The 17,705-nt window shown below is 23.5% G+C and overlaps 1 protein-coding gene and 1 long non-coding RNA gene across 2 annotated transcripts; both read right to left on the reverse strand.

Annotated features, from left to right (window-relative positions):
- Positions 1 to 6,277: 6,277 nt before the first annotated feature.
- On the reverse strand, positions 6,278 to 9,921 carry LOC105366113 (WD repeat-containing protein 48). Its single transcript, XM_011504440.1, has 11 exons — positions 9,668 to 9,921; positions 9,164 to 9,380; positions 8,801 to 9,013; positions 8,127 to 8,422; positions 7,849 to 8,034; positions 7,474 to 7,785; positions 7,290 to 7,392; positions 7,052 to 7,217; positions 6,804 to 6,992; positions 6,491 to 6,734; positions 6,278 to 6,408 (listed from the first exon to the last, which is right to left on the reverse strand). Exons 1-11 carry the CDS (start codon positions 9,713 to 9,715, stop codon positions 6,346 to 6,348), a joined length of 2,037 nt encoding a protein of 678 aa, XP_011502742.1. The 5' UTR covers positions 9,716 to 9,921; the 3' UTR covers positions 6,278 to 6,345.
- Positions 9,922 to 10,022: 101 nt separating this feature from the next.
- LOC105366114 (uncharacterized) lies at positions 10,023 to 10,896 on the reverse strand. Its single transcript, XR_912991.1, has 3 exons — positions 10,819 to 10,896; positions 10,544 to 10,634; positions 10,023 to 10,055 (listed from the first exon to the last, which is right to left on the reverse strand). It is a non-coding gene; the product is annotated as an uncharacterized LOC105366114 (long non-coding RNA).
- Between the last annotated feature and the right edge of the window lie 6,809 nt (positions 10,897 to 17,705).

Consider the following 17,705-nt stretch of genomic DNA (forward strand, 5'->3'; position numbering starts at 1 on the left):
ATACAAATAATATAAAAAATATACAAAAATAGGAATATTATCAGTTTTATAATAGAGGGTAATCATATTTAATGAATTAGATTTAAAAAATGAATTAAAAAAAAATCAAATTAATAATTTTATTTTTTATATATATAATACATTTCAATAATGTTCATTATTACCAAAATGAATTATATGTATTTTTTATATAAGGTAAATTTTTATATGTAGTGTATATATTTATAAGGTTGTTTTCTGTTTTAATATAATTGTTAATATTTTAAATTTATGTTCTTTACAATAAAGATATTTTAGATAAACTTTTAATTACTATGTTAATGGTTAAACTACTTGAATAGTGTAATCTAAAAATAACGTAGAAAAGATCTTGCTTATTAAAAAACTTAGAGAAAAACTATCACATTAATTTTCTTTAGGTTCTTTGATCTTTATTCATTCAAAGTTATAAGGTCAACTACATAATCCAGAATGTAATATTTAAACTTTTAAGTTAATGCTGTTAAAAGTTAACACTTATAGACATAAAATACTTCTTTGTTTGTGTTCAGAAAATAATTCCACAATCTGACTCGTCAACCAAACGTGCAATAATCAACTTAGAACAAAAAAAAACCCCACTAGATGTTGTGTGGGGTTGCTGGGCAAGTAAACGGTTAATGCACTGATTCAATAATTAACACATATATTTATTATTGCTGTTTATTTCATTTATTTTACTTTAATTCCGAGTGGAAATCATTAACTATGATAAAATTACAAATAAACTTTTATATTTCTTGATAATCTTGTGGTGTTATATATGTGGTGATATATATTTGTTTATTGGAGACTAGAGAATAATCAATTTCTTATTTGCTGCATATAACTGGTGAGATTATGATTTACTATAAAAAGAAGTAGGTTATAATCTATTGAATATTATCACTTATATGGTTATGGTTATTGTAGTGCTCTGATCGAACACTGCAATATTATTATGTTTCAACTTAACACGTGTGCGGTTGCCTCTAAATATGTGTCGTATAAGAGCCTAAATAGAGGTTATGCGAAGCTGTGCGCCACCTGTGGGGGAAACAACTTATCGTTGGAGGGATTGAAAAGTCACTGTGGCATCTGTACCTGGTCTTGTCCTAGAGTATGTCTGGGAAGCTTCGATAGTTGGACCTTAAACCGTCAGTTTTCTACTTAAGCCGAGAAATCAAGAAGCAGTACTAGCTGTAAGGACTTACTTGCAGTATATCGTGATTTTTCCAGTCTCTCTTCGTTGGCTTGTTGTGAAGTTCCCTTGCAATATTGCAACTCTTAAGTTCTTTCCTTATTTCCAAGTGAGATTACAAATGGTCTGGTCCTATGCATCTAGTCTTGATGAGATCAATTCAACTGTATACTAATTCACAATCGTAGAAAGAATTCTATTAAACTCAGCTAAACGACTTGTCTCTCCGGTCCCCCTCCGTGAGAGTAAGTCGTGACTTATCCTTCAATTGTGCGTGAAGTGTTAGAAAAGAATAAGCGAAGGTACATTGCGTTATCCCTTCTTAAATGGTTCACTGGTCCTGTTCCACTTGGGACCCCTTCTTCTTTTATTAATTAATCAATCAGAGGTTGATCTTGGGCCGCACAATAGATTATGCACGCCTTCATTTCCACTTCGTCCGGGCTCAGTCCCGAATTTGCTAATCGGGAAAGTGTCGGAAGGTGGCGAGCCCTTTCCATTGGTCACCTCTCCTTGGTTGCCTCATCTCTCTCTGGGTCTTGGTTAGACGAAGGGTCCGCTTGGGCGTGGTCAATTTTCCAATGCGATCGACCAAATGTGGCATATCCAAGAACAATGCAAGCATTAGCTTAAAGGCCGAGTGCGCACGTATGGTCATTGCTTGTTGTTGCACGTGCGGGTTTTGGGTTGCAAAAAATTAAGTAAATGTTTTGTACTCAATGCTTTACGCATATCTGATATTCATTCTGAATCTACTTTGGGGTTCTCCCGGCAATAAACCCATTAGGTTCTACTGCACTGGGAGTATGAGCACGTTCCGCTAGAGTTTTCCAGATGTTTTATAACACTAGTGCAAAATAATTATGAGCAGGAAAGTTTTGAAGTCTCAAATACAATTTTCATGATATTACTTGCCAGATGTTTTATTGCATTAAAAAAAGAGTCTCTCATTCTCAAACAGTTTGTTATCAAGAATTTCAATGTTTTATAGATAACATTTTTCAAGAAATAAGATTTTTTTATTTATTTATCGAGAATAAAATATTCACATAGTAATGAAACTTCTAATTAATATAATATTGATTTGTTATATACGTGTTTCAAATGTGTAGGTTCGATCACAAAGGACTACAATATATAATTTTGTATTTGTATTTGTTCATAATTGGAGCGCTTTCCAAGAAAATTAATTCTCCAAAATTTGTAATCGTTCTAGCTCGCGAAGTCGTAAACATTGACTCTGAAATTTTTCAATCATTTAAAGCCTTTGCTTGCGGACGTCCTGTAATGTTTAACTAGTTTAGCCTGAAGTTCTCGAAAGTTTTAAAGCTTTAGTCTTTGACGTCATGCAAGATTTTCGGCATATCAATACCTATGAATTCTTGCCAGCTAAATTATCTGCCATACGCTTATTTAAAGGAAGCACGCGACAAGCCTATATCTTTCAGTGAAGATGTCGTGACACGGATCACGGTCTGTCTTGGCAGGACCGCTATTGAAAGTCACTATCTATCAGTAAAGCCACCATGGAACGAAAAAGCCTTCAGTTTCGTGTATGTATTTGCATTGTAATAACATAATTCAGCCAGACTTCACAGTTATAAGCTAGTTACTCAGTTACGTCAAAAGCGTAGCCATTATAATCAATACAAGTCAATTCTCAAGTGCGCAATAATTGAAAGCAATCAAGAATATTGACTGCATTGCAAGAATGTACTAGACTACAAGACGCGCAAAATCTGGGCAGTTGCTCGGAGCATTTTTGCTTGAGTCAACTAAGAGGAAACGCGCAACTGCAAAGGGTCACCACACTCACGTCATTGTAATCGGAGCTGTACTCCGGATTGAGGAGGCAATGCCCACTGCATCTCGATAAGTGCCACAGATTACTGCCAAGATACACTGAGGTATCGAATCATTATATTTGTCATCAAGAGAAGCCTCGTACCTAAAGTAACATACGTGGTACTATACAAGGAGTGTCAAGGATTTACACCCTTGCACTTCTGAGTGTAGTAATTTCCACCAAGCGCACTACACCAAGAGAACCTGGAGATTTACAATCTCCAACCTCGACCTGTAGTGCACGCTATTTCCACGTAAAAAACTACTAAGAAGCGGTAAAGTCTCAACGATTCTCACCACCAACGTAGAATCATAATTGTGTGTTTGTAAATCAAAACTCAATAAATAGCACGAAAAACAATTATGTTGATTACTGAATCGAAGTTTTAACCTCTCACTTATTCACACTGTTCCACCAGTAAAATGGTGGATATGGGCTAATCCAACCATCTTGATCTTTCCACTACTGGGTGACTGGAATTTCGAACAGTATTATATAATAATAGATAATAAAAGTTGTAAATTATTTAGATTTAATAAAATATTAACGAATTATGGAATTTTTTAACATTTTAAAAATGCATTCTTTAGATATTAAAAAAAAAGAATGTTTTTGTAGATGCTTAAATTTATTTTTATATATTTTATGTAGATGTTTATATTTATTTTCAATTAATTTTTTACGAAAAATATTGATAAATATGATTAAAAATAAAATAAACAGAATATCACAATTTTCGTAAAATCCATGTTTGTTTCTTTAAAAAAGATTTTTATTGAAAAATTTCTTGATAATATTATCATTTTATATTGTAATTAACTTTTTTTCTATTAAACCTTTAAAAATATTTATTTTATACCTAATATCAATGCTATTTAGTGAACGTACCTAATTATCAATGAACGGAAGATTTCACAATTTTATTTCAATAATTAATAATTATGTTTAATATAAAAATTTTTTATATTGAATTAAAGTTACAAATAATAATTATAAAATCAAATTGATAATTAACCGTATAAAGTTGAGTTTAATTTATTATGTTTATTTGGATGAAAATGGTTTAATAAATTTCATGTTTTAAGATAATTATTCTATCATGACGTTTTAATCAGATTGCTGAAACTTAATATTTTATAGCTCATATACATAAAATAATTGAATGTAAATTTAAAAACTAATCCTTGCTGTTTGAAAAAAATATATTATAGTTCTAGTATAATAACGTTAGAGATTTTAAAATAATTTTTTTATCATCCTAAATACATACAATAATTTTTATATCTATACCTATTATAAATAATTTTGATATTTTAAATGCAATGAAAAGACAAAATTCTCATTTCCATGGATGAATAGTAGTTTTTAACATTAAAACTAAAGAAGCAGATTTTAATTTATAGTAATAGACAATAGAATGGACTTATTACATTTTTGGCTTTATCGTAAATGTATACAGTATTTTATTGTAAAATTAGATTTTAAATTGTTTTAATTTTTAAATAAAATAAAATTAATAAATTAATTATTATTAATTAAGTTTATTATTAATAAATTATTATAAATTAAAAATTAAATAAAAAAAATTAAAATAAAGTTTTTAATTTGCATTAATAATAATTCATTTTTTATAGCTCATTTATTTTAAAATTTTTTTGTTTGTTTTTTGAAACATTTATTTATATTTCTTTTACTTATTTTATCACTTTCATTTTTAATAAGTTTATTTATCATAAAATAATTAACATTAACAGATAAATTAAATATACAAAGTTAAATGACATTTATAGATACTACTTATAAAAATATGCAGATATTTTGTTGCATACACATTTATCAATATAAAAGTATAAATTTTTATTTATAATATTTTATTTTATATTTTATTTATACTTTTATTAAATAGTGCTTATCTAATAATAATTCAAAGGCCTATCGATATAAAAGTCTGAATGGACCAATTTAGGACCAATTGCATTTATTAAAGAATTAAAATATTCTATCAATTTTAAAGCAGAAGTAATTCATAAAGCAACATCTCAATTATTATAAAGTAGCTTTTGAAAATATTTTTTCATAAAGATAGATTATAACTACTAATTTAAACAAAATTTTCTTTTAATGGTTTATTAAACAAATCTATATTATAGATTCTTATTTATAGAATATTCAGGTAATAAAACAAATGGTAAACTTTATTTAGTTAAAAGTATAAACCATTTTATTAAAAACTTTGCAATTATATTGTATATGTGTTAAGGATTGGAGTACTTTCCAAGACCTTTGGCTCAGAAATTTAAAATCCTTCTAGCTGTTGAATTTTTGTAAAATAAAACGCAATAAACAGCACGAAAAGCAAATGTGTTAAATATTCAATTAATGGGCTACTGCTTCCACTTGTCTGCACTTTTTCTCCCACCAGGCAACTGGTGGCAATATTCTAATACTAAAGAATATGATATATAAAATTTTTAATTATCTTCGAAGATACTAATAAAATAAACATTTGATACTTTGTATAAATTTTATTAAATATGTAATAATTTATTGATATAATAATTTTAATTTTAAATGTTTATTGAATAAATCTCATTTTTATCATTTTATATATATAATTAACATCTATTGAATTAATATTTTTTTTTTTTGATATAGTGGAATGAATCAATAAGGTGTTATTTTAATTTGTTTAATCACAATTGATGTAACTAGTAATAATTTTTTTTATAGAATTATATATATACATTTTTTAACTAAAAATAAGGTATATAAATTTTATTTAAGAATTATAGGTTTTAATTAAAACATCTTTAATATATTTTACAATAAGAAAAATTATTTTATTTTTTATTATTAGACCTTTTAAGAAATTATTAAGAAATAATTATTAAGTTATTAGTTCATACTATGAACTCAAAATCAGTTTATACTATGTAAAATTAAATGTTATGTGAAATTTGTTTACAAATCTGTCAAGTTATATGTACTGTATGGAAAAATAAATTAATGATAGAAATAAATGATTTACTTTTCATACTAAAAATTATTTTTTATAAAATTTTAGTAACTACATATATTGAGTTATTAAACTAAAATAAAAATATTTATATTTTCAAATACCAATATTATCAAAATATACTATTTTCCAATATTAAAGTTGTATTTATTCAATAATTTTCACTTATAAAAAAGTATAATGTCAATTAATTTCACAATTAAATTTATTTGAGTCATAAATAAAATGAGATATATTGTAAACATAATTTTGTATTAAGTACAACTATTTTACTGGCCGATAATGTAAAGTTAAATCGGCTGAACTTTTCCAGATAAAATGTCTCACCTAAATTATAAGAAAATAATAGTATGTATATATAAAAAATAATATAATTAATCTTTATAGTTAGTTCTAAAAATGTTCTTACTGTTCTTAAATCCATCAACGGATCTAACACTTGATCATTACATAATAGTTCTACTTTTTCTTCTATTAATGATGAGTTATCAATATTAGAATCAGTATTTGTTCTATCACCAGCAGCAGAACCACTAGATACTGTGTTTCCTCCTCCAACTGAACCTGAATCACTACCAGCTCCCAAAACTTTATCATATACATGTTCAGCAACTTTTCGAACTTGAATAAAGTCATTGGCAACAAGTCGATCTCTATGTAGAAGAAATATAAAGTAGATTTAATATAATAAACAAATAGTATTCGTTTAAAGAAAACTTAACTTTTTAGAATTTTTAGCACCAGAATTGGAATGTTGGAGATAGAAGGATATTTTAATAAATTTTGGTAAATTTTTATCCACTACAATATCTCTAACCCACGACGGCACTGTTTCATTCAAAAGTACACCTTCTGTCTCTCCTGCAGCATCTCGTACTAATAATCTATATAATGTTCTACCACCAACCTCACTTGAAATTAAAATATTATTTTTAATTTGCAATTTATTAATTAAAATATGTAAAGTTACCTGAAAATAACAGGTGTATGACCAGGTACAGAAAAATAAGGATTTCCTCCTCTGGTATGTCTTGGACTATTTCCTTCATTACTATTACTATCTATTTCATCATCAACATGAAGAGGTTTCCACCAATGCTCTAATAAAGCTTGCAAGAGTAAATTTCCATAATTTACTAAAATTTAAGTATTTTCAATTATAATATTAATTATTTTTAATAATTTGACTAATTGAAAAATAAAAATACCTTTTGGGTCAGTACTATCATCTTCTATTAATCCTGTTTCTTTTGCAGAAACCCATGCTGATAAACAATCATTTTCATCTTGTCCTAAATGTATTGTTAACATCTAGAACAAATATTATTAATAAAAGAACAATTAAAATAAAATAATTGAAAATAAATTAATTTTTGTATTTTATATACAAACTCCAGTTTTGAGATCAACATTAAACCAATTTGGAACATAAACCATTTTATTTCGTTTTTTAACTTCCAAATCAAAGTCAATATGACCTAAATCGTCTACTTTGCAAGATTTTAATACATCATAGAGTGCTACGTTTTCTTCTGTATCTTTTGTTAAAATGTATCTTCTATCATTGAGTATATAGTAATGTCTAATAGCTGGTCCTCCAAGAATTCTTTGAGCTGGTTCAACATTTCGAGGAGTTAATAATCCTGTTAAGCTTACTGTATCAACAATGTAATCACCACTTTGCCAATCTTTTTGACTTATATTCTATAAAATTAAATATAAAATTGCTTTTATAAATATTTTCAGATTTTATGATAAATTTCTTACCCAATTATTTATTGTAGAATCACTAGTGGCTACCCAAATATTCGATTGATCAGGTGTCATAACCATTTTTAAAATTGGCGCCTTTTCTTCACAAATTACGGTGAATTTTTCAGGGTTTCTTAATTCAGTCATTATAACACGCTTATCTCTACCTCCAGAAATAACATGACTGAAAGTGTCAGTTGCCTGCAAAATAAAATTGCTTATACTACAGTATCGATGTATAATTTACTTTAAAAAGCAACACATTTAGTTTAAGAAATTATTTAAATATTTACCAGCAATGTCCAAACTCCTTCAGTATGTACTCTGTAAGTCTGTACACATTGTTGTTGACCAAGAGACCAAAGTTTAATTGTACCATCTGAACTAGCTGATAAACATTGACTACCATCCTTATTTAAAACTAATGCTTTAATATTATCTTGATGACCTTTAAGTTTCATAAGTTTACTACATGTTCGGGGATCCCATATTCGAAGAACTTTTTCTGTACTGCCACTTATAATAATTGTCCCAGGTGGATTCATTGCTAGGCTATATATTGAATCTTTATTTCCAGTAAGAGATGATGCTATAAAAGTTTAATAATAAATTATACAAAATTATAATTTGATCAAATATATAAAAGAAATAGAAATAAATTAATTTTGATATAAATTTATATCCTTGGACTGTAGAAGTGTATGTTATTTATATTATCTTATAAAATATTATAATTTAAACACATGCTTCAAAAAATAGATATTAAGTTTTAAGATACATGTTTTTATATTTATGATTAAAATTTATGATTATTATAATTTTAGTTGAATCTAAAAATATAATATCATTTCCCTAAAAATTATCAAATACAATTTTTAAGATTTTTATATCACCAATTATAAATTTAACAAATATGGATCAAAATTAACTTTTCTTAGTATATTTTGTTTAATATTAAAAATTTTACTTGTTACAGTATTGTTACTTGCAGTAAGAGCTGTTAATGTATTCACATCCCATAAAAAAATGGCTTTGTCTAAACCTGCACTTGCAACTTGTTCTCTATCTTTTGCATATGCCAAGGCTTTTACATAGTCTTTGTGTGTTCTCAAAGTTGACATACAAAAACCTTTATGTGCATTCCAGACTTTTACTGTTGTATCTGAACTGGCTGAAATCACTAAATAAAAGCTAATATTTATAGAGAATTTTTTATTTATATTATTAAACTGTTAATAATAAATTTTTATGTTATAAATAATTATTAATGAATGTATTGATATTAATCTTTTACAATATACATCAAATGAATAATATAAATACAGCTTACAATTTTTACCACCGCAACATAAAACAATATCATTCACCCAATCAGTATGATGTTCCATTGAATCTATATATGGATCTTTTAAATTTTTACAATTCCATATCCTAATTATACTATCTCTTCCTGCAGAATATAATTTATGAAGAACTGCATCATATTGTAGCGAATTGATCCCAGCACGATGTTTTTTTTCTTTTTCATCTCTGATAACCATAGATACCTAAGTAGTTTTTACCATGATAAATTATGTAAAATATGTATTAAAATAATCAATTTAAATTTTATATTTATAGAATTAGAATATATTTAGAACAAAGTTGTTTTATAAAATTATATATATTTATATTTATTTGAGAACAAAATTAAAAATAAACTATAAATAATAATAGCTTGATTGAAAGTAATTAAAAACTTTAATTATAAGAAATTACAAAAATGATTAACAATATTAAATTTTTAAACATTAATTTCAATCTGTATATTTTAAAAATTATATAGTATACTTACTTGTACTTTTTTACGAGCACTTTGACCACTTATCTTATGGGTTGCCATTTTATATACAGTATTGGTAATTAATTATAATACTTATTTTTATAATTGTTGTTAAAAAATATCAACGCCAAAGATATTTCGATTGGTTTGAATAAATGCTCAGTGTTTTTCAATATTGATGATACACTTTAGGTTTTATTTGACTCATTAAAATGAGTCACAATATATTTTCACCTTACCAATCATTTCTTATTTTGAATTTAATATATCTTTGATAAAATGCAAATTGCATTGTCACATACAATTACATCTTTATAATTTCTTGTGAGTAATTTTTGCAATAGAAGAAAAATATCTCATTGCCATTCTGGTGTTTACATTTTTCTTTAAAAATTAATTTCTATTCAAAGTTTTATGAAAATTAATTATATACTATATTGTTGTATTACTTTTGTTCTATACTTACTTTTTTTATTACCAAGTTAACTTAATTTGTATAAGAACAATAATATTTTGGTTGATGAATTTTTTTAATCAAAATAAACAATAAAAATATGTAAACTAGAGTGTACTTCTATAAAAAATAAAGTCAATATAATACTAAATTGGCCTTAAACAACAAAAAAATAAGAAATGCTTACGTCTCTAGCAATAATAAAAATATATGTAATTTTATAAATTAATATTTTAAAACTTAAAAGATAATTACATTTTTTAAATTTATTAAATATAATAGTATTATTTAAAAAACTTGAACATTTTGATTTTCAATTTGTGTATTGTATTGTTATATTTGAATTTTTCGAGAAGCATTCATACTTCTACTTTGTTAAATCATTTAGATATTACTAATAAAATAATAAAAACAAACTAAATTAGCATATATACAGATATAAATTTTTACTACCAATCTTGTTATCCTCGCTTCATATTAATCCGCCGTTAGCCTTTCATTAGATCACCGCTTTATGGTATGCATCTAGCCAAGGAATGAAATTGAAGTAATAAAAATTACTAATAAATATATCTAATTTATTTAATTTAATCATTTGTTTAATTAATTTAGCAACATAACAGTTAACTTTAACAGTGGAAAATTTTAATTCAAGATATCAGTTATCAATGTCCATCGATTCTACTTAAAAAATTAAAACTTTACTTACGTAAATCCTATGTTATAACTTAATTTACCCGCCGAGAACATAAAAAGTATCATTAGAATGAATTAAGAATTAAAGTTATATATTATGACTACATCACTTATTTTTTTTATTGAACTCGTTAATTAAATTAAGAAGTTTATACTTTATTAAATTATTATTATTATAGTTATTATTTAATATCAAGAAACATTACAGTCTTGTTATATCTTACGATAATGTAAATTAAATATTTTAAATGATGGTTTTATATTATGGGTAAATAAATTAACAAGACAATTCTTCAACTATTATAATTTGAAGATAACTATACATTTTCATGTACTATATTATCCAATAATATTTTTGCGCATGCACATAACGGAAATTTTTAAATTAAATGACAGGTTCCAATTAGGTTTAATAATCAATAATTTATATTTTAAACAATAAAAAGAAGTACATTTATAAATGATTAATTTTTTTAATTTTAATCCAAAAAATATTAGATTTGAATTCATTATAAAAAAACTAAAATAGGACTAATAATTGTAACATCTACATCGATAAAATGTAGATTCATTAATATACAACAATAATTATTTTTTATTATAAAAATATTTTCATTTTTAAAATAATTTTAGTTACGATGAAATAACAATCTGGCATAAATAAATGTGAGTGTATAATATGTTAATGGTTGTTTTTTTTTATAGTAATTTTTGTAAAATATCTATTACTATAAAATCATTAGCATTTTTATTACATTTACAATCAATGAAATAAAATAGTAATAAATATTAGTAATATAAATTTTAGTTATTAAATAACTCTTTTATTCGCCATATGTTACTAAAATCTACGCTAAAATGCTCAACTAACTTATAAAATAAGGTAAAGTAAAATATATTTGTAATAACAATTTTTTTTAATAAAATAATTATTAAGTGTATATTATATAAATAATCTAACCAGTTGATTTGATAAATAACTAGACAAAGGTTCTTTATATCAAATAAGAGTTCAAATTCAATAATATTTTGTCAACATATGATTAATTAAAATTTACTAAAAATTACACTTAATAAATATCTCATTCGATCCCCATGTAAAATACTCATTATCTATTAATAGAACCCGAATAGTCAGCATATTACAGCATCGAACATGAAAATCATACACACAACAAAAGTTTGGTGTAATAAATGATGCCTGCTCACTGGAGAACATAAGATTTGATTAATTAATCCCAAATGACATTAGTTTTGATTATTGATTGAGGTAGACATTTATTACATTAATTAAATTATTTACTAGTTAATAAAATATATTGTTATTAATGTTTTAATTTATACTAATAATTATACATTTAAGTATCTTGCAATTGCACTTATTAAGTTCTCATGTTATCTTTTCTACTACATATTAAGTAATCTCTAAGTACAAATTTAATTGGGGTAACTTTAATATTACTGATAATCCTGCAGACACATGCAAAGTGCAAAGAATGAAATTAGAGGAAAAGTATTTATTACAAATAAAATGTATCTAACACCTATTTTATATATACAATTAGAATAACAAATATTTAGAAGCTTTTGGAATATACAATTGAATTAAATAAAATAAAAAATGAAGCGATCATTCGAATATTAATACATATAGAAGTTTATTATTGAAGCAATGGTTTCTGGCCATAGAAGTTTAGAGTTGTGTTAAGAAGTTGTATTTTTGAAGAGCTGTTGGAAGTTTAGAATATAACTAAATCTGTACAAAAATAGATTGATTTATATATTACAACTCCAAACATTCAAGATCAACATGTCTGTACTTGAAAATCAATACAACAGAAAGGTAATGAAATGTTTGTTCGTCAATTTTATGTTCAGGTGTTTTGAAATAGTTAAAAGACTAAGATCATTATTACTGCAACTAATACATCCAATATGATTGTTTTCTTTTCTTTTCCTGGATTCTCATAACCGCTCAATTTTAATTTATTTTTATTGACCTGCTAATACTTGATTGAAATGTCATAAAAAGAGGCTTCAATTTTAAGGAATATTTATCATATTGACAATTTTTATTAAACTTTCTTTAAATAATTCTATTTATTTCACCATTTCAACTGAAATTAATGGTCTTTTAGTAACTAAATAAATTTCTATAAATTAAATACTAGGATTTCTTCCATTTTTATAAACAATTAACTAGTGACAAATATATTATTCATATTCATAAAATATGAATGATGTAATCATAAAAAATTAATGTTTTTATTTGATTCTTTTCTTTTAAATTCCATGTATTATTTTTCATTTATTTTTTCTTATAGATAGAAGAAAATATAAAGTTCATATAAATATGATTTTTATTATTAAATTACTTTTAAAAATTAAAAAAAGCATATTAAATTATTCTTTAAGTTATACTCAGATATTCAGTAATAATAACTCTTTTTTTTAAACATGGATACGGCATACATTTTCTTATATAAATATATAAAATATTTTATTAAACTTCATTTTTATTTCAAATGATTTTTTATATTTTTATTTGTTTAAGAAATTACTGTATAATTATTTAATTAGTACATTTGTATTTACATTTGTATATATTATTAATACCTTTGTAGTATAAATTATTAATCTATATTCATAACATGCAATAACATGCAAATAAATAAATAAGACAATTTATGAAAAATTTTCTTTATTGTATATTTTTCTTTTACATTTTTGCAATTACTAAGTCTGGAGTGTTTGATTTCCTTGTCTGTAATAAAAAAAGTAGCATAAATAGATTGTAAAGCAGAGGGTAAATATGTAATTTATATTTTGTACTGTTTTCATTTTTAGTTCAGCCACTTGGTCTATATTAGAAATTAGATTTTTCAGTAAATACATAAACATATAATATAATGAAATAATATTATATATATATATACTTGTATATTGAACATATAAAGTTGTAAACATGTATATTCAAATTATTAAAAAGTAATATAATCACTTCAAAATAAAGAGTCATTTCTTGAAGTACAAAAATTAATTATGTATTTAAAATTAATATAATTATATTTGGTAAAAACTATTAAATTATCAATGTACTAATAAATATTGACTCATTCAATAGAAAATAAAAAATGAGTAACATTAAAGATTAATTTTATTTTTTTTAATTTATGGAATAATTGCATTTAGTAAAATTATACTGTTTTTAAAAGAAAAATTATATCTCATATTTTATTAATAGAATTATGTATTTTTAATAATGATATTCATATGTCCAAGAATGTAATAATCATATTGCATTAAATTCATTTAATAGATAATCATGCTTTATTTTGAATTTTACTTACTTTTACATCCAAGTATATTTATCATTAAATGATTATCTTTAAATTACTGTTTATTATGATTTCAAGACAATATAAAATATTCATTATTAAATATTAAATCAATTATTAAATACAGTTTTATATACTGACATTAAAGCTATAAATAGACCATTCAAGAATAAAACATTAAATTTTCTTATAAATATATATATAATAAAAATTTTGTTTCTAAGTCTTATTGACGAATTATTATGCTTTTAGATCTAATATTTTATAATAATTACTGTATTTGAATACTATAAGTAAATAAAGTAATATGAAAATTAAATTATTTAGTATCGAAAAATAAATTGGTATAATTAAATAACAAGCGACTACTTTATTTTTAGTTTATTAGAAGTATATTAATATTACATTATAATAATAATTATTATTATAACTTACGATCTCCTCAAAAATTTGTTCAGGTATATTTTTCGTTGGCCATTTTTGATTTGTTTTGTATGCCATAATTGGAATTTTGAAAACTAACATTAAATTCACGGCGTCGACGATTCAATACATTATGAGGAAAATGAAGCTCTACTACGCGTGGTTGATCCTTTTAATATACAAGTTATGTAGATTGTGATAATATTTGCTGTTTAGATACATAAGTGTATTATATTATGTTTAATGAAAGTGATTCAAACTAGACAATTTTCATGTAAAATTAATTTTATATATCAAACATGAATAAAAAATATTGTAATATAAAATTATAAATTTAAATAATACTAAATGAAAATTTAATGTAAGTACATTTTTTAGAATCAATATAATGTATAGATTCTTTCATTAAAGTATTCATTTTTTACTAATGTTGAAACAAACCTTACCAATACTTTATCGGACGATTTGATTCGAATTATATGAATCTTTGGATCTTCCTACAATATAACAGTTACTAATAATTAAATTGATAATTTATTTTGAAAATAATTAAATGAATGAAAAAATTAAAATAAGATGAAATTTATGTGACATATAGGTATATTGTATAACTACAATTATATTATTTAATATAGTCGGGAATGAGTAATATTACCTTCTTGTTGTAACTACAAGATGCTGAAATAATAACAACAAACGTAAGTATTAAAAATGCACACGATCCCGTCATTTTTAACTCTAGTAAATTAATGTACACATTTTAACTAAATACACGTTTTATACTAAATATTCTTGATAGAAAAACTAAAAAGTTTATCTTTTATTTTAAATTACTTCTTTGAGTAATTTGCAATTTATTGCAGTAGTTGTAAATATATATTTTTATTATTATAAGATTTCCATTATCTTATCATTATCAGAACATTTAATATTTTAATTTTTTTTGTTATACATTAAAGTAACTTTAAGAAAATTGTAAAAATATCTTAACTTTTAAAACATGTTGCTATATCACATTCTTAGGTTGCAAAAGAACAAACATAAATAAAATTCATAATGTTCATAATAATTAACAAATTATTTTTTATATTTTTAATTAATGAGTTTTATGATGATTATGATGATTTATAAATTAAAGTAACAATCATTGAGGGATTAAATATTGATTATTAATACTTCACTTTTTATAATGATATTTCAAATTAAATAGTGAAAAACATTTTATTAATGCAAGGAAAATTACTCTTTTAGTATGATATAAAAAATATAATATTACTTTTTTGTTATTGAAATAAAAGATACAGAAATTATAATATCTCAAAGACTATTAAATAATAAATCGAATTAATATAATGAAATATTGTTAAATTGTCTACATTGAAATAAAAATTGACTTGAAAAAGTTAATCTTTTATTTATATGCAATATAATATATTTGAATATTACAGAAATGATTAAGTATTTAGAAAATTACTGTAAGTTTTATTGAAAATTTTAGTAAATTTGTTGTAATTTTTCAATTAATTCGAAAAAGTAGTACTTAGAGATTTTTTTTTTCATATTTAATATTATATTTACAAAACTGCATGAGCATGCGTACATGCATTTGCATTTGTTAATGTTTATATGATTTATTTTAGCAAATTATTCAGAGAATGCTTTCATCTTCTAATTTAATGTTAAATGAATGTCCAATTTATATAATAAATTATCTCATTAATTAATAAAAACAACTTTTTCAAGGGTCTTGACATTTGCTGAGTCAGAACAAAATAAGTAAAGAAAATTATTATTAATAATTTAGTTGAAATTTTTTTCTTTTTCTATATTATTTTTTCTGAATACATTTTAAAATGTGGTAAATTAATATGATCATTCTAATATTTTTGTATAATTATTTAATTTTTTTTAAACTTTTATTTTCTTTATAGATGAGTCTCCTTAATTTTTTTTTACTTGAATTACTAATTACTGTCTCCTAACTTAGTTTGTTTCTTCCTGTTGTTATTTTTCCATGATCAATAATATTGCGAAAATTACAATTATTGTTTATTAAGTCGAAAGTATTAGTTTTTCTTTATAGTAAGTTCGATTTTTGTGCCAGTATTCATCGACAATGAAAGTCTTGTAAACCTCTAAATAAACAAATTTTATATTTAATTTTGAAGAATATAATGTATATCAACAAATTTTGTGACGTAAATATAATATATTTCGCATATTAACTAATGACATACAAATTGCTATTTATGGTGAAAAAGTTTTAAACTAAATCAAGTAAAGATTCTCAATATGAAATTTAAAAAGGAAAATGATAGTAAAATGTAAATAAAATAAATATGAATTATTTACATACTTTTTAAAATTTTATTTTAAGTCAGTTATAAATCTTTTATAAATTATTGCGAATAACCTTTAAAGAAAAAATTAAATATGATAAGTTGAGTGTTTACAATATATAAAAAATAAGCATTATTAATTTAATCATATTATTGTAGGCAAGATTTTCAAAAGATTCTATAAAAACAATTGATTTAATATTTATTACTTATTATTTATTAATATAATATTAATTAATATTGTTTTTTTACATAAAATATATGGTAACTGTATAAATTTAGAATGTAATATTAACTTTCGTTTATGTTTATAAAATATTTTTAAATATTGTATTTTATATTTTTATGTTATTAATTGTACGCATGCGCAAAAAGCATCCATTGAACAGCTACCCTAAAAGGTATCATAACATTTGGTAGTTTCACGGGGGTTAAAGGCTGAACCGGCTGTGTCAGCTCAGTGGCCTAGTGGTGCTTGGATCGAAATTTATTTTTCGTAAAAAACGCGTAAAATTCTATTACGTAAAAATTTACCTTTTTTCCCAAGCATCACAATGTCATATAGTAAAATTTTGTTTACATGATAAAGTATCATTCAAAAGATGCAGAATATCGCTAAACCTCATCTACACTATTAATGCTTGTACCTTACACTATTAAAAGAATATAAATAAATAAAAAGTATTTTAAGTATTCAAATCTATAATTATTAGATAAACTTAAAACAAATATAACTGAAAAAACTGTTTATAATCAGAAAAAAGTAACATATTTAAATACGTTCAGTACAATATTGTAAG

The sequence above is a fragment of the Ceratosolen solmsi genome, unplaced genomic scaffold (genome assembly GCF_000503995.2).
Source record: "Ceratosolen solmsi marchali unplaced genomic scaffold, CerSol_1.0 scaffold17, whole genome shotgun sequence".
In the NCBI taxonomy this organism is placed as follows: domain Eukaryota; kingdom Metazoa; phylum Arthropoda; class Insecta; order Hymenoptera; family Agaonidae; genus Ceratosolen; species Ceratosolen solmsi.